The sequence below is a fragment of the Gorilla gorilla genome, chromosome 7 (assembly GCF_029281585.2).
Source record: "Gorilla gorilla gorilla isolate KB3781 chromosome 7, NHGRI_mGorGor1-v2.1_pri, whole genome shotgun sequence".
Classification (NCBI taxonomy): Eukaryota; Metazoa; Chordata; class Mammalia; order Primates; family Hominidae; genus Gorilla; species Gorilla gorilla.
Genome location: NC_073231.2, coordinates 52,937,056 through 52,960,902, shown reverse-complemented (window position 1 = coordinate 52,960,902; position 23,847 = coordinate 52,937,056). Strand labels below are relative to the sequence as shown.

At 39.7% G+C, this 23,847-nt stretch overlaps 1 protein-coding gene across 1 annotated transcript in view; it reads right to left on the bottom strand.

The window, feature by feature from the left end:
* Window positions 1-260: 260 nt before the first annotated feature.
* Window positions 261-23,847, bottom strand: part of CPA6 (carboxypeptidase A6) — a 320,694-nt gene continuing 297,107 nt past the window's right edge. Inside the window, exons 9-11 of the mRNA XM_004047127.5 lie at window positions 12,274-12,476; window positions 6,264-6,348; window positions 261-886 (exon numbers count right to left, since the gene is read on the bottom strand). Of these exons, the coding sequence (XP_004047175.2) occupies window positions 699-886; window positions 6,264-6,348; window positions 12,274-12,476 (476 nt within the window). The 3' untranslated portion in view covers window positions 261-698. The remainder of the gene's footprint in view (window positions 887-6,263; window positions 6,349-12,273; window positions 12,477-23,847) is intronic.

Below are 23,847 nucleotides of genomic sequence, written 5' to 3'. Positions count from 1 at the left end.
TATATATATGTGAGACGGAGTATCGCTCTGTCATGCGATCTCAGCTCACTGCAACCTCTGCCTCCTGGGTTCAAGCGATTCTCCTGCCTCAGTTTCCTGAGTAGCTGGGACTACAGGTATGCGCCACCACGCCCAGCTAATTTTTGTATTTGTAGTAGAGACAGGGTTTCACCATGTTGGCCAGGATGGTCTTGAACTCTTGACCTCATCATCTGCCCGCCTCAGCCCAAATTGCTGGAATTACAGGTGTGAGCCACCGCGCCCGGCCTATGTTTATTACATTAAGAAGCATAGTTTTTTTTCCATTTCATAATTTTCCATTTCCAATGAGAACCAAGTAATTAAACATCATTACTAGCCTAGATCTTAATTGAGGACATGAGATTTATTGAAAGGAAATCCTCAATTAATATGAACATTTCTTGAGAAATGGGAAATTTGAAAACATTCCCTCCCACCATAATCAAATAAGACTCTAAAAGGATAGAAAATGGATGCTTTTTCTTATAACAAACTAGGCTATGCCCTGTTTTTTACTGTTTTCTATTGCCACAAAGTCAAATTGCGTAGGGTCTTTTTAAAGTCCGTAGACATGTTCACTCTAAGCAGCTGCCCTTCTCTTTGAAAACAATTTCTATCCAGGGCCAAGTAGGCCTTGCTCAGAATCCTACGGCAGTTGACCTGAGCCTTGGGCTGTCTCAGGGACATTTCTTTAGCAGGTGCATTGTGATATTTTTCACAGCCAGCATAGTTTCTGTACACGTGGGTTTGATGAGCATCTCTGGGAGTAAAAATCCAAAATATCCAGTGTCACGTAGTTCGAAAGCAAATGCATAAGGTATTCCATTTTTGTAGGCCCAATCCATTGAGCTACCAGAGCTCACATCTAAAAGTTAAAACAAAAAAAAAGAGATCAGCCTCACTAAAGAGTCAGTATAATTTTCTAAATGTATATACTATAAAGTATCTGCTTATTAAGCTTTACTAAATCCTTCCAGTTAAATGCTGTTTCAATAAGAATGATTTAACAGGAGTTCCTTGGCATCTGGTGCATGGAACTTATAAATCATCCCCTCAACCATCTTTAAGGATCCAGTCTACGTGTGAATGCCTTACCAGCACGAAGACTAAAATTTCTCAACCTCAATTCCAAAAACGTTTATGTTCATCCCCACTTTATTCACCTATAAACAACCTATACTGAGAACTCTTTTTGTTTTTAGTTATCGCTCAGTTCTTCTCCACTTCAGTGTCTAGAATATTGAAATTGTGTTCCCAGAAACGTCTTTTTTTTTTTTTTTTTTTTTTTTTTTTTTGAGACGGAGTCTCACTCTGTCACCCAGGCTGGAGTGCAGTGTCACAATCTTGGCTCACTGCAATCTCCGCCTCCTGGGTTCAAGTGATTCTCCTGCCTCAGCCTCCTGAGTAGCTGGGATTACAGGCCCGTGCCACCATGCCCAGCTAATTTTTGTATTTGTAGTAGAGACAGGGTTTTACCATGTTGACCACATTGGCCTTGAACTCCTGGGCTCAACTGATCCTCCCGCCTTGGCCTCCCAAAGTGCTGGGATTACAGGCGTGAGCCACTGTGCCTGGCCCCAGAAAACCTCCTTATTTCTTCCACCTTCCTGTGTTTCCACTCCGGCTTAACCTATTCTGTGCCTTTACTTAGATTGGTATTTTCCAGATTCCTCCATTTTCTGGTAGTTTCATTTGATTCTCTAGTTGGCCATGGCCAATTATTTCACTGAATTTTTCTCCAGACCCTCAACATGCCTCATTCCTGTCCTTTTCCTGCTTTTGTTTGGCTCATCCTCAACCCCTGGCCCAGTTTCTCTGCTTCCACTAGGTGAGGGAGCTAGAGAAAGTCTTTGCTGAGTAGAGATACTATAAAGTCACACTACCTCATTACTGAAGTCTTTTTCTGCCCCCATGTTGCTGTAGGTTCCTTTTCTAGTTCTCTACTTACTGAAACTTTCCCATTCTCTTCTCATCTTCATGTTACACTATCCCCACTACTCTAGATCAGGGGTCCCCAACCCCCAGGCCACAGACTGGTACTGGTATGATTTACAAGTTCCATGCACTGGTACTGGTCCAAGGCCTGTTAGGACTTGGGCTGCACAGTGGGAAGTGAGTGGTGGGTGAGCCAGTGAAGCTTCACCTGTATTTACAGTCACTCGCTATCGCTTGCATTACTGCCTGAGCTCTGCCTCCTGTCAGATCAGTGGCAGCATTAGATTCTCATAGGAACATGAACCCTATTATGAACAGCACATGCGAGGGATCTAGGTTGTGCATTCCTTCTAAGAATCTTATGCCTGATGATCCGTCACTGTCTCCCATCACCCCTAGATGGGACTGTCTAATTGCAGGAAAACAAACTCAGGGCTCCCAATGATTCTACATTATGGTGAATTATATAATTATTTCATTATATATTACAGTGTAATAATAATGCAAATAAAGTGCACAACGAATGTAATGCATTTGAATCATCCTAAAACCATCCCTCCCCCACCCCACCCCTGTCCGTGGAATAATTGTCTTCCATGAAACTGGTCCCTGGTGCCAAAAAGGTTGGGGAATGCTGCTGTAGATGATTGCCCCATTGCCTCCTCTACTGACATTAGAGCCCTCTGACTTTCCCCCGTTGAGCTCAGAGGAAGAAATGCTCCCTGTCTTTTACATGCGTCACCTCTTGATACTGTTGGTTATTGTTGTCTCTGGTAGTAAAAGGCCCTTCTCCATGACTTTGTGTTATTAATTATGCATCTGCATTGGCCAAAGTACTCAAGGACCCCTTTCCTATAGCACTTCCTTCACATTATCCTACCATATGCCCTTGGTTACCGTCTTCTTTTTCCTCTTTCTTTTGCTTTAGAACCTGAGGGAGAACCTATATATGCTGTGTCTACATCCTCAACCACTTTCAATCTGGCTATTGCCTCTACCCGTGTATTAAACCTTCTTTTTGAAGATTACCAATGACCTCAGGCCTAGCCTCTTTTTCTGTTTTTTGTTTTCCCCTCAGATCCCACTTTCAATGTCTCCACAGCCTTTAACACAGCTGACAAGCCCTCTGGCTACTCTCTCCTTCTGGCTCCTGTGACCTCACACTCTCTAGCTTTTCAGCAGAGTTGAAAGCTGGGAACTAGAGGTAGCCTGCAGACTGGGCTGTATCTGATCCTACCACATAGTGGGTAACTTCTCTGTGCCTCAGTCTCCCTTTTTGAAAAAGAGACCGATAATACAGTACCTGCATAACATAGGGTTGTTGGGAAAATTAAATAAAGTAATAAATCACTGGAAAGTACTCAAGATATATTGACTTATTATTTTGCCTCTTTATACCCTCAAGTGCATATGTAGTTTTTAGTCTAACAGGCTTTTAATAATCATTCATTAAATGAATAAATGTTTCATGGAAAAATCTTTGTATACATTTTTCCTGAAATTTATATAATCCAGCTTGAGATAATCCTATTATTATTATTATTATTATTAAATTTTCAAAGCATGGTCATTTACTCAAAAAATAACGCTTTTATGCTATTTTTCCTAGGACAAGTTAGGATGGAATTATTATTATTATTGTTATTTTTTCTTGAGATGGAGTCTCCCTCTGTCACCCAGGCTGGAGTGCAGTGGAGCGATCTTGACTCACTGCAACCTCTGTCCCCCTGGTTCAAGAGATTCTCCTGCCTCAGTCAAATGAGTAGCTGGGATTACAGGCGCACACCGCCATGCCCAGCTAATTTTTTGTATTTTTAGTAGAGATGGGTTTCACCATGTTGGCCAGGCTGGTCTCGAACTCCTGCTCAGGTGATCCACCCACCTCGGCCTTCCAAAGTGCTGGGATTATAGGTGTGAGCCACCGTGCCAGGCCAGAGATGGAATAATTATGTAAAGATGACAATTAAAATGACTCTGCTGTTTCTCAGATTCCCTTTGCTTCAGTTAAGGACAGAAAATAGGCTGTGGCTTCAGTGTCCCTCTGGTTAGGGTACATTGGAACTACAAATAGTAGTCATAGTAGCCAAGTCAGAGACAATATGTGCCAACAGTTACATCACGGTGATGTGACAGCCTCATTTCTTTTTCTTTTTCTTTTCTTTTTTTTTTTTTTGAAACAGAGTCTCGCTCTGTCACCCAGGCTGGAGTGCAATGGCACCATCTCGGCTCACTGCAATCTCTGCTCCTGGGGTTCAAGAGATTCTCCTGCCTCAGCCTCCTGATTAGCTGTGATTACAGGCACCCCCTACCTCTGCGTCCCTGATTCAAGCGATTCTCCTGCCTCAGCCAACTGAGTAGCTGGGATTACAAGCGCATGCCACTATGCCCAGCTAATTTTTGTCTTTTTAGTAGATAAGGGGTTTTGCCATGTTGTCCCGGCTGGTCTAGAACTCCTGACCTCAGATGATCCACCCGCTTTGGCCTCGCAAACTGCTAGGATTGCAGGCGTGAGCCGCCGCACCTGGCCAACAGCCTCATTTCTATGGTAATAGACTGTTCTCAGTAAATATAATACTCTGACTGTGACTCTATACGAAGTTGAAAAGGTAAATGGTTAGTAAGATTAAAAAACGTTAATGTTTAAAAATGTTTATATATATTATGTTGGCATTAATTGGTAATATGATTTTTTAGATACAGTTTTTTTTTTTTCCCTTTCAAGGTGGCCACTGAGAAACAGTTCTAAAAAGGTCAACATGAGACCAATGATCATGGACTTTGAAAAAATAAACAAAACTATTGATACTCCTGACATTCTCATTATTAGAATAAACTTATTTGTCAATGTTAATTGACAAACCAAGTGTTTGTTCTGAAGGCTGAAGAAAGTGAGTGGTAAAACATTAGGAATACAATGATAGGTAGATTAAAGAAGTCAAGGAGAACTTTGCTACCTTAATCAGAAGCATAATCAGATGTCACTACCTACACATATACATACAACATGTGTGTGTTTACCTTCATTTGCACACACCGACATTCATACATACATGATTTCTCACTAGATTTTCCAAGTCATATAGTGAATAAATTTTAGAGTTTAAAAGGCTCTGAATCCAATTCTTGTTACAGTTGTGGAAACTGAGGCCCAGGATTAAGAAATATTTTGGCCTGGTTGACAGACCTGGCAGAATTAGGACTACAATGCACATACTATGATTCTTTGTCTAAGTTCCTGCCATATACCCACTTGGAAGGACATGCCATCCCCAAATAAGCCAGATTGATATGTTAATTGTTGAAAACATCGGAGATTGTAGTTTCAGAAAGGGTGAGCTGACTTGTTTCTTCCTGCATGCAGCAAACAGTAAAGATTCCTCGAGGAGAGGTATTCTCACTATAAGAAGGGTGAGAAAATAGCCATTTATCACCACAGACTTGGAATTCAAGGCTGCAGTGGATCTAACAACAAAGCAACCCTTATCTTCCATTGGTTTTACGTACCCCCTATTTATTTCCTAGTGACTCCCCTAGAAAATTTACTGCCCTTAGCCAGATTTTTTTGTCCTGTTATTTATTCTCAAATTTATCGTTCCTTGTCCAAAAAGTATAAAATCATCTTGCTTTGGCCACTTCTTTGGACTTCACTCTGTTATGAAGATCCTGTACACATAGAATTAATAAAATTTGTACACTTTTCTCTTGTTTAACCTGCCTGGTGTCAATGTGGTTTCCAGATCCAGCTGAAGAACCTACTTGGAGTGAAAGATGGGAGGTGAAGGGGGGTTGGAAGTGATCTCTGGCTCTGCTATACATTTTTCTCCATGTAAAAAAAAGAAATACTTTTACATCATCTTTTAAGGGATAATTCAATGGAAGGTGCTACATAAGAAACAGCATTTCATAACAAGAACGGTGGCAGAAAGGAGTAAAAGGGAAGCAGTTGTAGGGCTGAAACATTTACCTCATTATCTTCCCAAAGCCCGTTTCCATCCTTGTAGTAGTTAGAATTGCTTAAGGAGCCCATTTTGGTATGTTCTACTCTCATAAGCTCTTAAATGAGCTTGTAGTCATTACTGCACACTTAGCATATTCTCTGCTTTGAATTTGTTTAAATGGGTACAGTGATTTCTGTCAAGCTGTGTAAAACGAATCAGATATAAACTCCTTCTATTTTCCTCAGCTAATTTGATAGCCAAAATTTTCACTTTAGGGAGAACACACTTTCTCCCTTCTAAAAGGAAGTCATGATACGGGATATTGGTCCAAGAGAGAGGATTCTAACACAATGTACGCAGGAAACTTACACAACGTTGTGGAGGCTGGTCCATATCTGTATCGTACCCCGTATACTGACTGAAGTGCATTCACAGCTTTATAAGCTGCAGATTCCTATGAGGGAAAATGGGGAAATTTTATATATTGTTGCACTGAAACTTTTAGATACACTGCTATGTTGTTTGAGCCTCATCGATCATCAACAGATGGCTTCATTGGTTAAGATCTATATTCATTAATAATATTATATTACTCTTATGTCACACGCTACATTTTGCAACATGTTTTAGAACACATCATTTCATTGGTCTCACAACAAACCAGTGATCAATAATATTTTTCTTTTATAGATGAGAGAAGGAAGGCTCAGCAAGGTTAAATGGGTATGCAGAGTGGTTGAGCTAAGTACTCATATTTTCTGAGGCTGACTTAGTGTTCTGTTCCTTGACTTTAGTTCAAGGCAACAATTTCTTTCTTTTTTTTTTGGAAGGAGTCTCGCTCTGTCGCTCAGGCTGGAGTGCAGTGGCGCAATTTCAGCTCACTGCAACCTCCGCCTCCTGGGTTCAAGCGATTCTCCTGCCTCAGCCTTCTGAGTAGCTGGGACTACAAGCGCGTGCCACCACGCCTGGCTAATTTTTTGTATTCTTAGTATACATGGGGTTTCACCGTGTTAGCCAGGATGGTCTCGATCTCCTGGCCTTGTGATCAGCCTACCTCGGCCTCCCAAAGTGCTGGTACTACAGACATGAGTCACCGCACCTGGCCAGGGATACCTATTTCTATAAGTTACAAAATACTTGGCCGGGCAGGGACCATGTCAGTCTCAGTCATAGCTCACAACCAGTACTTAGCAATGTGCCTGTATACAACAGATGCTTGACCAATATTTCTTACATGAATGTTGAATAAGCATAAATCTGAAAGAGTATTAAGATAATCACATTGATTCTTAAGTATATATTTCACTGGGTATGTACAAAGTATTTAGAACACATCTGAATCAATTAAGAAACCCCTTAATTCAGTAGGAATGACTTCTCTTAATGCTATGTGCTTATCCTCACTGGGAATGGAAACAACTTCAGAATGCTCATGACTTCTAAGTTTACATATGCCTCCCACAGATCTTACACAGGTACTGCTAAGAGGTAGAAAGTCTAAGGTGGAACTTTTCCTAAGAATGGCAAAAATTAGGAAAAATATTCAACACAATCGAAATACTAAAAGATGGATATTCTAACATGAACTAGAATGATACTCACTATCCTTTAAATATGGTATAAAAACACTGGTTTCAACAAGGAGTTAGAGAAGTATTATATGACAAATGAGAGGAAAAGAAGTATGTTGAAACCAGAATACAACTCTCCCATTTCAGCTTGCTTATGAATAATTTAATACTTAAATTGGAGCACTCCGGACAACATGGTGGTGTGTGCTGGACTGAGTTTCAGGTTGCTGTCCTCATTCAGCTCAGAAATGCATGAGGCAGTATTTGCAGCAAATGCCACCATTTGTGGATATTCAGGGACCAGGCTCCAGAAACTGGCAGACTGTTTACTATTGATCTCACTGATCATGACATTCTTCTCATGGGAGCCAACAGAAAAGGAATATAAACACCACAATTAAATACCTTTATGGCGATTGTTCTAAGATTTTAACATCTTCTCCAACGGTCTCAGCAATATTCCATGGCAAGGGCAGATATTTCTACATTTAGAAGATTATTTCATTCTGCTAGTAAGGGAACTTTGCTTCTCATTATTCAGGCTGACTAAACCCAAGGGCAAAAAAATCTAAGAAAAAAAAGATAATCACTTTGCCTATTTACACAAAGGAGATGCACAGTTTTAGCCTTTTGAGCTCACTGCACCTCTGCCACTTGCGTACTGGTGTGTGTTGACTAGGGTTTAGATGTGATCTCTCCACAAAAATAAAAACTTCATCATTTTTTCCAAGAATTATTTTCCAGGGGGCCACAGCTAGACACCTATTTGAAAGGACTGATTTAAGTGATCCCTCTTTTTTCTACCGTATCCTGTCTCCAATTGTCAAAAAGTACCTAGGCATCAGTTATTGGTGTTCAGCTAAGTAAATGGTATATATATATGTGTGTGTGTGTGTGTGTGTGCGTGTGTGTGTGTGTGTGTGTGTGTATTTTTTTTTTATTTTTTTTTTATTTTTTTAGACAGAGTTTTGCTTTTGTCGCCCAGGCTGGAGTGCAACGGCGTGACCTCGGCTTACTGCAAACTCTGCCTACCAGGTTCAAGTGATTCTCCTGCCTTAGCCTCCCAAGTAGCTGGGATTACAGGCACCCGCGACCACGCCTGGCTAATTTTTGTATTTTTAGTAGAGATGGGGTTTCACCATGTTGGCCAGGCTGGTCTCAAACTCCTGACCTCAGGTGATCTGATCTGCCTGCCTTGGCCTCCCAAAATGGTATATATTTTTATTTAAATATTTCCATATTTAAAGCAACTTAATGACTTAAAAAACATTGCCAGAAATACCGAATCTTACATATTGATGGAATGTTTTTAAACAATTTTCATCAAATTTAATGGTTTCTGCTTAACATTCAGGGATTGTCTAGTTCCTGAGAATTATAATCATGATTTTAGTGACCAAGCTTATGATTAACACTCTCCAGGATTTCTCAACAATGGCATTGTTGACATCTTAGACGGAATAATTCTTTGCTGTGGGTTCTGTCCTGTGCACTGTAGGGTGTTTAGCACCATCCTTGGCCTATACCTGCTAGATGCCAGTAGCAACCCCTCACCCTGTTGTGCCAATCAAAAATGTCTCTAGACATTGCCAGATGTCCATGGGGAGGCAAATTCATCTTTTTTTTTTTTTTTTCCTTTCTTTGAGACAGGTTCTCACTCTGTCACCCAGGTCGGAGTGCAGTAGCATAACCTTAGCTTACTGTAACCTCTGCCTCCTGGACTCAAGCAATCCTCTCACCTCTGCCTCCTGAGTTGCTGGGACTACAGGTATGCACCACTATGCCTGGCTAATTTTTAAAAATATTTTGTAGAGATGAGATCCCACTATATTACCTAGGCTGGTCTTGAACTCCTGGGCCCAAGCAATCCTCCAGCCTGGGCCTCCCAAAGTGCTGGGATTATAGGCACTAATGATCCATTTTATGCCACATGTTCCAATCCAAGACAAAGGAAAATAGGCTTAACTTAAGGTGGGAAGATAAAATACGAAGAACATTCTCATATGATAATTTTTTTTTTTTTTTTTTTCAGATGCAGTCTCACTCTGTTGCCCAGGCTGGAATGCAGTGATGCCATCTTGGCTCACTGCAAACCTCCACCTCCCAGGTTCAAGTGATTCTCCTGCCTCAGCCTCCCAAGTAGCTGGGACTACAGGTGTCTGCCACCAGGCCCGGCTAATTTTTGTATTTTTTATTTTAGAGATGGGGTTAAACCATGTTGCTCAGGCTGCTCTCGAACTCCTGTCAGCTTGGCCTCCCAAAGTGCTGGGATTACAGGCGTCAGCCACTGTGCCCAGCCCTCATACAATAATTTTTATATATTATATAGTCCACATCATCTGTTGTATGAATATAAACAGACACAGTGCCCACGTAAAAAAAAGTCTGAACATTTGCCTAAAGGAATACTGTGATACAAATTGTTAGGGTGCCGGGTCAACAAAAACAACAGCTATAGCAGCAGCAGCAACAAAAACAAAGTATATTTGACCCGCAGAGCAGCTAAAGAATAGCAGTATAGAATATAATTATCACTTTTACAATAGTTCTAAAGGGGCGGAATTTGCTCAGAATTCTTGGAATGCCAAGAACAAAATTCTCTTTTTGGACAGAATAAAAGTCTTCCCCAGGCCCTCCACAAGTCTTAGACATCTAGATCAGAAATTCCTAAAGCCCCAAGCAATTGGTGCAGGATTTGGAGTTTAAGGTGTAGGGAGAAAGGGAATGATTCTCTTTAATAAACTTTTAAATTCAAGTATAACATTGTGGTATAATAAAAAATAAATATTTGGTCCTTGTCCTGGTTCTTAGCACACAGTTTCTAAAAACTCCTGGCATCTCCAGAGTGCTAAGGGTGTCTTTTGGATGGTAATGAGATGACTTGGGGCTGGAGGCCCCTAAGTAGCTTCAGGATGCAGGATGCTGCCAGAAAGACCAAACTTTGTGATTAGAGAGTTGGAACTTTTAGCTCCATCCTTCACCCTCTGAGGAGGAGAGACAGGCCAGAGATTGAGTCCAAACTCCAATGGCTAATGATTTAATCAATTAGACCTATGTAATGAAATCGTCATGAATACCCCTAAACAGCAGGGTTTGGAGAGCGTTTGGGTTAATGAGCACTGGATGTGCTGGGAGGTTGATGCACCCAGAGAAGGCACGGAAGCCCTGCGCCCCTTCCCCCATACATTGCCTTATGCTTCTCTTCCATTTGGCGGTTCCTGAGTTGTGTGATTGATTGATTGATTGTTAAGACAGGGTCTCACTCTGTCTTCCTGGCTGCAGGGCAGTGGCATGAACATGCCTCATTGCAGCCCTGACCTCATGAGCTCAAGTGATCCTCCTGTTCCAGCCTCCTGAGTAGCTGGGATCACAGGTGTGTGCCACCACCACACCTGGCTAATTTTTAATTTTTTTGTAGAGATGGGCATCTCACCATGTTGTGCAGTCTGGTCTCAAATGTCTGGACTCAAATGATCCACCTGTCTGGGCCTCCCAAAATACTTGGATTACAGGAGCAAGCCACTGTATCCAGCCAATTGTGTATCTTAAATAAACAGGTGATAGTATGCAAAGCTCTTTCCTGAGCTCTGTGAGTCATTCTAGTGAATTATCAAACCAGAGGTGGGCTGGTAGGAACCTGCGACTCTGCAGCCAAGTCAGAGAGGAATGTGGTTAACTTGGGAACCCCCTACTTGCTACTGGTGTCTGAAGTGAGGGCAGTCATGTGGGACTGAGTCCTTAAACCTGTGGAGTCTGATGCTAACTCTGGGTAGTCAGTGACCAAATGGAATTGAATTGTTGGACACCCAAGTGGTGTTGGAGAGGTGGTACTGGAAAAAGACATCACACATTTGGTGTCAAGAGGCCAAAAAAGCCCTAAAATATACACGTAGAAGAGTACACCGTTTTTGAGTTGATTGCTCAACAAATGATCACAAATTGAATACATTCATGTAACCACCATCCAGGTCAAGGAATAGAACTTCAGCAGCAACCCAATTTCCTCCCAATCACTGCACCCCCTCCTTTTCCCCAGAGGTAAGTACCACCTGACTTCTAGCACTGTATGTTAGTTTTTCTTGGTTTTTGAACTTTATAGGCTTTTAGATGCTATAGGCTCTGAAATGACTCACTTCATGATGACTGATGCCCTATAGTGAATAGCTTGTTGGGTTTCTGACATAAGGAGAGAAAGAAACTCTGCTTTTTCATTTTTAAGTAATCTTATGCCTGAACGTCTGTTCATTCTTAGTACTAACTTGTCAGATACATACCCAAAGACTTAGTAGCATTAAGCAAATAGCACTTATAAATTAAAACCTGCTTTTAATTAATGAGAATCAATCTATAATTTATGAGCAATCATTTACTCAATAAAATTAATTACAGCCTTGCATACATGACCAAAACTATGATACTAATCAAATCCACCCCAACCTTTTCTGTGTAACCTGTGGTAAGAATGTAAATAGGTTTGAAATGATTGTATTTGAGAAGCAGCACTATGGTTAAAAGCAACAGCTAGGGAACTAGACTTGAGGCTGAATCCTGGCTATGAGACTTAGTAGTTGTGTGTTCTCTATCTGATTACTTAATCTCTCAGCTTCTAGCTTCTTTACCTGTAAAGTGGGGATAATAAAAGCTGCCTCATATGATTGTTAATGAAGAATAAATGAATTAATACATGTAAAATACTTATTAGGATAAACACAAACATGTGTTTGCCATTATCATTAGTACTTAGAACCATCTTAGCTTCAGAAAAACAGCATGAAGCCTAATATACATGCACGGGGTCAAATACTTACCACACAGCTAAAATTGGGAATTGTTGCATATTTGTAAGAATAGGGATACAGTAACATCTGAGCATATGCATGAAAGGAGAGATAAGCCCTAATGTGCTTTCTGTGTTTTCGAAGGAAGTTAGCTACAGCCTTCACTTCTGGCTCAGATTCTGGAAAAGGGCCACAGTATGTGTCATCACAAGGGTGCATAGAAGCTCCTTCATCTGCAAGTCAGAAAAGAAAATGGGGTAAGGAAGTGGGCAGGGAAGAAACAAGAAACACAAATCAGCACTGTTAAGCTGTGATTTTTCTTTTATTTCTCCAAACATATGGTATTATTAAGCAATTCATCTAACTTCTCATTTATGGAAATCACTACAAAAGTTCCAAGGTGATTGAAGTTCCCATGCACAACAGGAGGGCCTGAATAGAAACCAGGTACTGATTTTTCAACTGAACATGCACAAACCACTCTAAAGAAATTGCTCTATCAGCTGTCACTTCTAGCTTCACCTAGCAGCTTGAACAATAGTACAGCAAGTGTTCAACAAGTATTTGTTGAATAAGTTAATGTCAGATAGAAAGAAAAGGCTAGACATATGTAAAGGTATCTGATAAGATACAAATATTGATATAGCAAGAACATAAAGGCAGGCCAGAAATAATTTTACCAATTTCTATTATGCTTTTGGAACAGCACTATCCAAACTTGTTTTGTAAAACCAGGAGGCTTTTCTAGTTATCTTGGGGATCGGTTAGAGTTTAGTTATGAAATCTTCAAAACAAAATTTTAATAACTTTTGAATTAAAAATCAAACTATATACGGTATATTTAAGAGGTGTGAGGAAGGAAGGAAGGAAAATAAGAATCACTATAACAATCACAAAGTATTATGGTTCTAAGAAAATGTGGAAATAATTAGATTTTCCATAGTTATTTGCCATATGAGGCCACTAATGTCTCTTCCCTAACTCTAGAAAATGATAATTCTCTCCATAAACTAGTAGAAAATATTTGGTGGTTCTGTGATGTAGCCTAATTCTACTGAACATGAAAAGACAGCCCAGTCAAATTGGGCTAAATCTTAAGGACCGTTAAGTGTAGTTCATGCTGTAGGGAAGTCAAGAGTCGAGTGGGGAACTTACAGCAATTGGGGTTTCCCTTCTTTGAATCTCATCCTGGAGATGCCTCAGAAGCAAGTGGGCTATAGATGGAACTCAGAATGTAATATAAAAACTATAGCTGGGCCAGGCATGGTGGCTTATGCTTGTAATCCCAGCACTTTGGGAGGACGAGGCGGGCGGATCACGAGGTCAGGAGATCGAGACCATCCTGGCTAACACAGTGAAACCCCGTGTCTACTAAAAATACAAAAAATTAGCCGGGTGTGGTGGCGGGGGCCTGTAGTCCCAGCTACTCGGTAAGCTGAGGCAGGAGAATGGCATGAACCCGGGAGGCGGAGCTTGTAGCGAGCGGAGCTTGCGCCACTGCACTCCAGCCTGGGCGACAGAGCGAGACTCTGTCTCAAAACAAAACAAAATAAAACAAAACAAAAAAAACTATAGCTGATACTCTGGAGGGAATGGAAAAAATAAAGAGAGATCTGTGGAATACAGACCTAAAGCACTGAAAAGGCAGGATCACAAACTAAACAACTAATTCTGGAGGGAGCAGAACTGATGAGCCAGAGAAAACAAGAATTTACAATAATCCTAATAAATATTCTCAAGGGCATGTAGGAGGGCACTGGAAACAAATAGGGACAAGGAGTTATAAAAAAGGACCAACCAGTTATAGTAGAAACAAACAATTTAATTCAGGGTTGAATGAATACAGTTGATGAATGAATTAATAAGATGGAGAGTGGTTTGAAACATTCCTAGAAGGCATGGGGAAGAGTAAAGAATAGGAAAAATGACAGAAAAATGAAAGGGCATGAAAAATAAAATAAATATCAATATGTGATAAATGGGAGCCCTAGAAGGAAAGAAAAAACTAAAGTTAAATATTTGAAGAACTGCTAATTAAAATTTCTCCACAATTCTTTTTTTTGGGGGGGGTGGGGGTGATGAAGTCTCGCTCAGTCGCTCACAGGCTGGAGTGCAGTGGTGCAATCTCAGCTCACTGCAACCTCTGCCTCCTTGGGTTCAAGTGATTCTCCTGCCTCAGCCTCCCGAGTACCTGAGATTACAGGCACCCTGCCACCACACCTGGCTAGTTTTTGTATTTTTAGTAGAGACAGGGTTTCACCATGTTTGCCAGGCTTGTCTTGAACTCCTGACCTCAAGTGATCTGCCCGCCTTGGCCTCCGAAAGTGCTGGGATTACAAGCATGGGCCACCATGCCCGGCTAAAAATGTCTCCACAATTAAGGAAAGATCGAATAGACTTATTGTGCACCAAACAAAAGAGATAAAGAGGAAAATATCAACACTTTGACAAATTATAGTGAAATTTAAGAAAAGAAAACAATTCTAGAGAGAAAAAGCAGGTCATTTAGAAAGGAACAAGAATTCCATTCACATTTGACTTTTCAACAGCAACATGAGTACTATATCCAATGTCTTTATTAAAAAGGAATTTTGAATCTAGGCTTCTATATCTAGCTGAATTCTCATTGCAATGTGAGTGAAATAACAATGTTCTCTAGCACCTAAAAGGTCTCAAAAGAATATACCATACACTGACATACTTTGCAAACACCCCTGAAGAAAGTATTCCAACAAAATAATGAGTAACTCCAGAGAGCCTACTCTACATATCTCATATCTACAGTGATATGAGAATTGCAGGTTAGTAAGCAACTTAGTAACATCTGCTATCTAAATAAGCAATATCCAAAGTTGGGGGGTGAATTATAATGATCCAGGTATCAAACCCTAGGAGACAACAAATTGATGGAAAAATAAAGAGGGAGGTGGGCAGGGAAGGCAAAAGCATGCTAAATTGTTGGTCTATTTTGAAAAGGAGATATAGATATTGATTAAATTTAGAAATTGATGGAAAAAAAAAACTTAAGTATGGGTCTTAAGTTAGGAATAACCACCAGAATAAGAAAAATAGAACACAAAATTCACAACTAATGGAAGTAACTTTGAACCATTTAATAGAAAGTAGTAAAGAAGGAAAAAAGAAAAAAGAAGAAACAGGGCCAGCTGCAGTGGCTTACACCTATAATCCCAGCACTTTGGGAGGCTGAGCATGGAGGATTGCTTGAGGCCAGGAGTTTGAGACCAGCCTGGCCAACATAGTGAGATCCCATCTCTACAAAAATTTTAAAAAATTAGCCAGGTATGGTGGCACACACCTGTAGTCCTAGCTACTTGAAAGGCAGAGGCAGGATCGCCTGAGCCTGGGAGATTGAGGTTACAGTGAGTTGTGATGGTGCCATTGCACTCTAGTCTGGGTGACAGAGCAATACCCTCTTTCTTAAAAGAAAAGAGGCTGGGCATGGTGGCTCATGCCTGTAATCCCAGCACTTTGGGAGCCAAGGCAGGTGGATCACTTGAGGTAAGGAGTTTGAGACCTGCCTGGCCAACATGGTGAAACCCTGTTTCTACTAAAAATACAAAAAAATTAGCCAGGTATGGTGGTGCAAGCCTTTAATCCCAGCTACTTGGGAGGCTGAGGCAGGAGAATCACTTGAACCCAGGAGGCAGAGGTTGGAGTGAGCTGAGATCACGCCATTGCACTCCAGCCTGGGCAACAAGAGCAAGACTCTGTCTCAAAAAAAAAAAAAAAAAAAAAAAGAAAGAAAGAAAAGAAACACTGGAAAACAGAGAACAGGAATACAGGAATTAAGACGGCAGAAATAAGTCTTAAAGTAACAGTGATCATGAAGAATGCTAATAGGTGAAACTAATTGATCAAATGACTGATTTTATTTTATTTATTTATTTTTTATCTTGAATCCTGCAGGAAATGATTAAAAAAATTATTTTTAATAGAGATGAGGTCTTGCTATGTTGCCCAGGCTGGTGTTGAATTCCTGAGCTCAAGCAATCCTTCCACCTTGGATTCCCAAAATATTGAGATTACGGGCATAAGCCATAGTGCCTGGCCTGATGTTTTCATATAGAAAAATAAAGAAGATCCATAGAAAAAAGTGTGGTGTAAGTAGATATTCCAGATGTCTACTTTTAGTATTGTGGCAGCCTTGCTATTTGTATTAGTTTCCTAAGGCTGCCGTAACACATTACTACAAACTAAGCCACTTAAAATAACAGAAATTTATTCTCTTACAGTTCTTGAGGCTAAAAGTCTGAAATCAAGGTGTCAGCAGGGCCATCCACCTTCTGAATGCTCTAGGGAAGAATCCTTCCTTGCCTCTTCCTAGCTTTGGGTAGTTCTTTGCAATCCTTGGCATTTCTTGGTTTGTGGATGCATTCCAGCCATGTATCACTTAAAGAAAGACATATGTTCTGAGGCCAGGTATGGTGACTCACGCCTGTAATCCCAACACTTTGGGAGGCTGAAGCGGGCGGATCACTTGAGGTCAGGAGTTTGAGACCAGCCTGGCCAACGTGGTAAAACTCTGTCTCTACTAAAAATACAAAAATTGGCAGGGCGTGGTGACACACACCTGTAATCCCAGCTACTCAGGAGGCTGAGGTGTGAGAATCGCTTGAACCCAGAGGGTGGAGTTTGAAGTGAGCCAAGATCGTGCCACTGTACTCCAGCCTGGGTGGCAGAGAAAGACCCTATCTCAAAAAAAATAATAAAAAATAACATGTTCTGAGAAATACATCATTAGACAATTTCATCAGTGAGCAAACATCATAGAATGTACTTATGCAAATGTGGATGGTGTAGCCCATTGCTCTAGGCTATAAACCTATACAGTATATCATTCTACTAAATACTATAGGTAATTATAACAAGATGATAAATATTTGTGTATCTAAACATGGAAAAGGTAGAGTAAAAATACAGTATTATAATCTTATGGGACCTCTGACATATATACAATCACTGTTGACTAAAACATTGTCATGTGGTGCATGACTGTACTCCAGTCTCTTCTTGTATGTTCACATGGCTTTCTTCCCTGTGTGTTTCTCTGTGTGTCCTCTCTTCTTATTATAAGGACAACTCACTGAATTTAACTAATTACTTCCACAAATAACCTTTTTCCAAATAAGGCCATATTCCAAGGTTTCAGTGGATATGAATTTGGGGGGAACACAATCCCACCACAGTTTTGAGGAATTATCCTATTGTGGGAAAACTAGATCCTGTATAGGATACTTTCTCTGAGACACTGTTTATCTTGCAAGAAGTAGAGGAGTCTCCAAGACACCTGGATAAAAGATCAACTTAAAAAATTCAATAGTGTAATTCTACTCTTGGCAATATTACTTATAAGGATGTGCAGTAGAAAATAAGATATTATTCACAATATCTAGGAATTAAGCTATGAAAGAATGCCTGACTATTTGAAAGAAAATGTTAAAACTCTACTAAAAGATCTGTAATTTCAGAATTGAATTAGAGAACTATACCATGTGCATGAATATGATGACTTGGTAGTGTAAAGATATTCATTCTTCCCTATTTATTTAGTTATTTTGTTCAATTCAATTTTGACAAAAATACCAGCCCCAGGATTTTGGGAGAAAATTCAACTAAAGAACTCTGAAAGTTCTACGGAAGCGTAAATAGCTAAGAAAATCTTGGGAAGGAAGAGCAGAGAAGGGCTTATCCTACCAGGTATTAAAACATACATAGGTATAATCATAGAAACAATATGATATAAAGTCAGAAATAAACTAGTAGACCAATGGAACAGAATCACCAAGAAAATGATTGTTTAGTAAATGATGTTGAGAAACTAGTACATAATATGGAGAAACCAGAGTTGGATCCTTAGCACATAAATATACAAAAGTGAATTCTAAATGGTTTAATGATTTAGATAACAAAAACAAGACATGGTAAGGAAGAAAAAAATATAAGGGTTTGGTTGTTGTTAGGGGCTTTCTCTAACCCTTTTCCCTCATATCATCCTTCTAGATGGACTTACAGAGCGTGGGGATGGGTATATAAAAGAGCTGCTCTTTAATAACTAAATTTTTTCACAAGAATAAATGCAGGGTGAACAGTGGGGGAAAAGGACCTTATGTATGTTTGGTCATATATAATGAATGTAGAATGAATTAAGAAGTTTTTAGTATTATAATCACAATTTCACCAAAAAGAGCAAGGAAATATAAAGAAACACAAATATATATGACAACATAAGTCAGACTATGTGTAATAATGTAATAATATAAAGGGCTTATATTTTAAAATTACAAGCTGATGTTGAATTCAACTTAACAAAAATTTTTGAATACTTCTGTTCTAGATGCTATGTTATGCATTGGGGATCAAATATGAAGAAGCCACAGACCCTGAGTTGAGGAACATAAAGATTATGCTGGAAGACATAAAGGTAACAGAAAAAATCAATATAATGTGGTAAATGCTATGATATATTTAGAAGACAGGGCAAAGAGGCAATCATCCTGTATGAGTGTTCAGGAAAATCTTCTTAGAGGAGATAAAGTCCCCTGGAAGAGACAAATCTAGAGGGATAGATATGAGTTAGAAGATAATTTCAGATAGTAAGAACAATATCAACAAAAGCATAAAGGCAAGAGACATTTGGTAGTAAGGTTCAACATAAAACGTGAGTCAGAGAATTTTGGTGGATGCGCCTAGAGTGGTAATTAGGAACTAGTTCATGGAACATCTTATTTATGACGCAAAGGAGCTTGCAGTGTTCTCTAGGCAGTGAAGAACCTCTGTGGTGCCCATAAAATACACTATTGAGACCTCTTGGTACAGTGAGCATAGTTGACTGACAGCTCCACTTGCTACCCTCTGGATCCATCACTGCATTCTCATCAAGCCCACATTTCCCCACAGTTGCGCCTCGCCAATGACTGATCATAGTAGAGGCACTAGTGCAGGCCCATTCTTGCCAGATGCAGGTATCCTTTACAAGGCAACTTTGGCTTGATGCATCCCCATAGACCTGCCAAAGCCTTTCTTAGAGGTGCCTATTAGTCTGAGACTCTTCCAGCCCCATCCTTCTTTTCGCTCTCTTTTCATAGGTTTCTGACCTGCATCATGGCAAAAAAGCTGTCCTAGCCTATTCTTTTTTTTTTTTTTTTTTTTTTGAGACAGAGTCTTGCTTTGTCACCCAGGATGGAGTGTGGTGGCACGATCTTAGCTCACTGCAACCTCCACCTCCTGTGTTCAAGTGATTCTCCTGCCTCAGCCTCCCAAGTAGCTGAGATTAGGTGCGCACCACCATGCCCGGCTAATTTTGTATTTTTAGTAGAGACGGAGTTTCACCATGCTGGCCAGGCTGGTCTCCAACTCCTGACATCAAGTGATCCACCCGCCTCAGCCTCGCAAAGTTCTGGGATTACAGGCATGAGCCACTGCTCCCGGGCCCTGTCCTGCCTATTCTTGCTTCCTCTTCTTTATTCTTCAAAGGTGTTTCCTTCGAATACATCTCTTGTCATCTAATCCTAAGTTGATGCCTGCTTCCTGGAGGTCTTGAGCTACCATAACTGTGAAGTTTTTTTTTTAATCACCACTTTATTGAGATATAATTTACATACGACTTTAAAGTGGATAATTCAGTAGTTTTTAGTGTATTTACCGAGCTGTGCAACCATCACCATTATCTAATTTTATAACATTCATTTCCAAAAAGAAACCCCATACTTTTTAGCAGTCAATTCACATTTCTTCTTCCCCTCAGTCTCTTAACCATGAAGGATTTTAACGCATGGTCAAATTTTTATGTTAGACTGATCTTGTAAAAGTTTATAGGATAGATTTGTAAGAGGCAAGTCTATAATCAGGGAGACCAAATCAAGACACAATTACAACAATCTGGGCCAGAGATATTGACAGCTGGAGGTAGGACAGTGGTATTACGAACGGTACCAAGGGGGTGCATCAAAGAAATATTTGGAAGATTAACTAATTGGACTTGGTGACTGGTTGAATATGTAAGGCAATGAGGCGGGGTTTGATAACATCTTACCTCTTTGGCTTGGCCAACTTAGACATCTGTAGTTTTTTTTTTTTTCTGAGATGGAGTCTCGCTCTGTCGCCCAGGCTGGAGTGCAGTGGCGCTCGGCTCACTGCAAGCTCCGCCTCCCAGGTTCACGCCATTCTCCTGCCTCAGCCTCCGGAATAGCTGGGATTACAGGCGCCCGCCACCACGCCTGGCTTTTTGTATTTTTTAGTAGAGACAGGGTTTCACCGTGTTAGCCAGGATGGTCTCGATCTTCCGACCTCGTGATCTGCCTGCCTCGGCCTCCCAAAGTGCTGGGATTACAGGCGTGAGCCACCGCGCCCGGACGACAGTAGTTGTTTTGAATGAAACATTGAATAAATGAGAAGGGATGTGGACATATAGGGAGAAAAGGAAGATGTCTATTTCATTTTGGACATGTTAAGTTTGGCTGCCAATAGAGATTTCGAATGGGGTACTAAAGATAAATATGAAGCTCCAAGGAAATACTAGGCTAGAGAAAAAGATGTGGGGGTCATTATCATTTTGTGAAAGTAAAATCGGCTGAGTGCAGTGGCTCATGCCTGTAATCCCAGCACTGTGGGAGGCCAAGGTGGGCGGATCACTTGAGATCAGGAGTTCGAGATCAGTCTGACCAACATGGTAAAACCCTGTCTCTAGTAAAAATACAAAAATTAGCTGGGTGTTGTGGCGGGTGCCTGCAATCCCAGCTACTCGGGAGGCTGAGGCAGAAGAATCACTTGAACCCGGGAGACGGAGGTTGCAGTGAGCCACTGCACCCCACTCTGGGCAACAGAGCGAGACTCTGTCTCAAAAAAAAAAAAAAAAAAGTAAAATCACTCAAAATGAATACAAAGCTTCAAACTGTGGGGGAATATCAGTATTTAAAAGAGGCAAGGAGTATAACAGGACTCTGTCATTCACACTAGGAAGGAATTGTCAGGAAAGTAGGAGGACCACAAGATGCTGATGTCAGAGAATCCAGGGACTTGATGTTTCAAGGAGAGTGTGGTTAGCCTGTAAAATGCAGAAAAGAATTTCATTTAATTTTATAGTAACAAAGTAACTGGGGACTTTTGCTTTAGAAAAATTAGTGGAGTGGTAGGGGCAAAAGCCAGATGTTATATGCGCTTAGAGGAATGAATGGGAAGAAAGGAGAAGGAGATAGTAAGTATAGACTATCTGTTTTGGGAAGCTTGGTCTACAAGGGAAGAAAATATATAAAATGATGGCTAGAGGTAACCTTGGGGATAAGAGGCAGATTTAAGATTTTTTTAGGGAGGACAAGCATATCTAAAGAAAGAATAGGGGAAAAGTATAGATGAAAAAAGAAAAAGAGGGATTTGATATGAGAAAGTTCTAGAAAAGATGTGAATGGGTGGAATCAGCAACCAGGTGGAGTGACAGGCCTTGAATAGTAGATGGGACTTCTGATTTCCTGTTTTCTTCAAATGTCTTTGATTCCTCATCCCACCAGTAAGAAACTTTTTGCATATCCCTGATATATATTTTTAGTTTATATATGTGTCTCTTGTTTGTAGGCTAATATTATATAAAACATACCAAAATAATATTTAGAATGTTTAGAGATGAATTAAACTATAATTAAAATATTTTTAATTTTTAAATTAATTGTGTAGAAAGGCATTAATTCTTTTAAAATAAGGATGAGAAAGATAGATGAAATCTAACTTAAATAACTTAGCAGTGTCTACATGTTGTTTTTCTTCAATGAATTTATGATATAAATGATGATATAAAAGAATGTGAGAACATAAAGTTCTTGGTTGATCTCCTAACTGACATTTGTATGGAAAAGTATGTGTATTGCAATCTGTTGTCTCTCTGGACATTCAAAACACCTTTTTATTTCTCTAAAAATAAACACTGGAGAGTGAATTCAAAAAATACATGGAAAAATAATTATAATTAATATTTAATGGAAAAAAGAACATGCAATTGTATAAATGAGATGGTTAAAAACAAAGGAAAAAGATAAAATGAAGTAAAGATTAATAGTCATTTGCGGCCGGGGGCGGTGGCTCACGCCTGTAATCCCAGCACTTTGGGAGGCCGGGGCGGGCGGATCACGAGGTCAGGAGATCGAGACCATCCTGGCTAACACCGTGAAACCCTGTCTCTACTAAAAAAATACAAAAAATTAGCCGGGCGTGGTGGCAGGCTCCTGTAGTCCCAGCTACTCCGGAGGCTGAGGCAGGAGAATGGCTTGAACCCGGGAGGCGGAGCTTGCAGTGAGTGGAGATGCGCCACTGCACTCCAGCCTGGGAGACAGAGCGAGACTCCATCTTAAAAAAAAAAAAAAAAAAAAAAAAAATAGTCATTTGCTAGGCTGGCAATATGGTATTATTTATTTCTTTTTCTTTTTTTTTTAATAGAGATAGAGTCTCGATATCTCGTCCAGGCTGGTCCTCGGCCTTCCAAAGAACTGGGGTTACAGGTATGAGTCATCATGCCTAGCCTAATTATTTTTTTCAATGTTTTATTTCTGTCATATTATCTCAATTTTAAGTAAAAAAAATTAGAAAAGAACAATCGAGATCTGAAATATATTTTTAAAAAATTTAAAAGTTTTTAAAGGAAAATAAGTAAAAACAGAAAAGCAGCAGAAATATTTGGTTTTATTTTATGTTTGACAGCAACTGGTCCCTGTGGAAATTGACTTGACAGTTGCAGTTGAATCCTCTAGTAAGCAGTATTGGGAAATCATGGTTATTGTGACGTGTTTTCATTGTTATATTATCACTTTCAATGTTTTTCATTTATAGCTTTTAAATTTCTCATAAATGGAATCACAATGCTAATTTAAAAATTGTCATCTTTTAAAAGATTTCTTTTTTACTTGCATCTCCCACTGTCAAATTATCCCGGAATGACCCATGTTAAAAACTGAGCGTAGTTAACATAGTTTACAAATACACACACTGGTGTGCACATATGTACTCACACACCATGCATATATGTATCTTGATATAGCTATATAAGTATAAATTACACATTCATATATATATATATACACACACACACATATATACACACATATTTATACACACATATATATACACGTATATATACACACACACACATATATATATACACAAAAGAGCTATTTTTACTCACAAAACAAGATCATAATCGTACAATTTTTTTTGCCTCTTGCTTTTTTCTTCAATGATATTTTGTGGAACTCCTTCCATTCAGATTTGAATTCATTCTTTTAAATTCATTCTATTGTAACATAATTTCGTCTCCTGCCTGCCTATTGTTGGGAATTATGCTTATTTCTCTCTCTTTACCATGATGAAACAATACTACAATAAAGAAAGTGGAGACATGACTACTGACCTGAAAGAAACAATAATGCAATAAGCATCAAAGTATATGTATCCTTACATCTGAGTGCTTTTATTTCTATGGGACAGACTTATAGGAATAGGGCCCTGGGCTGAAGGAGATATGTGTGTATACACACACACACACACACACACATACACAGTTTAAATAGATGATAAATTCACATGATTCAAAAATTTAAAGTT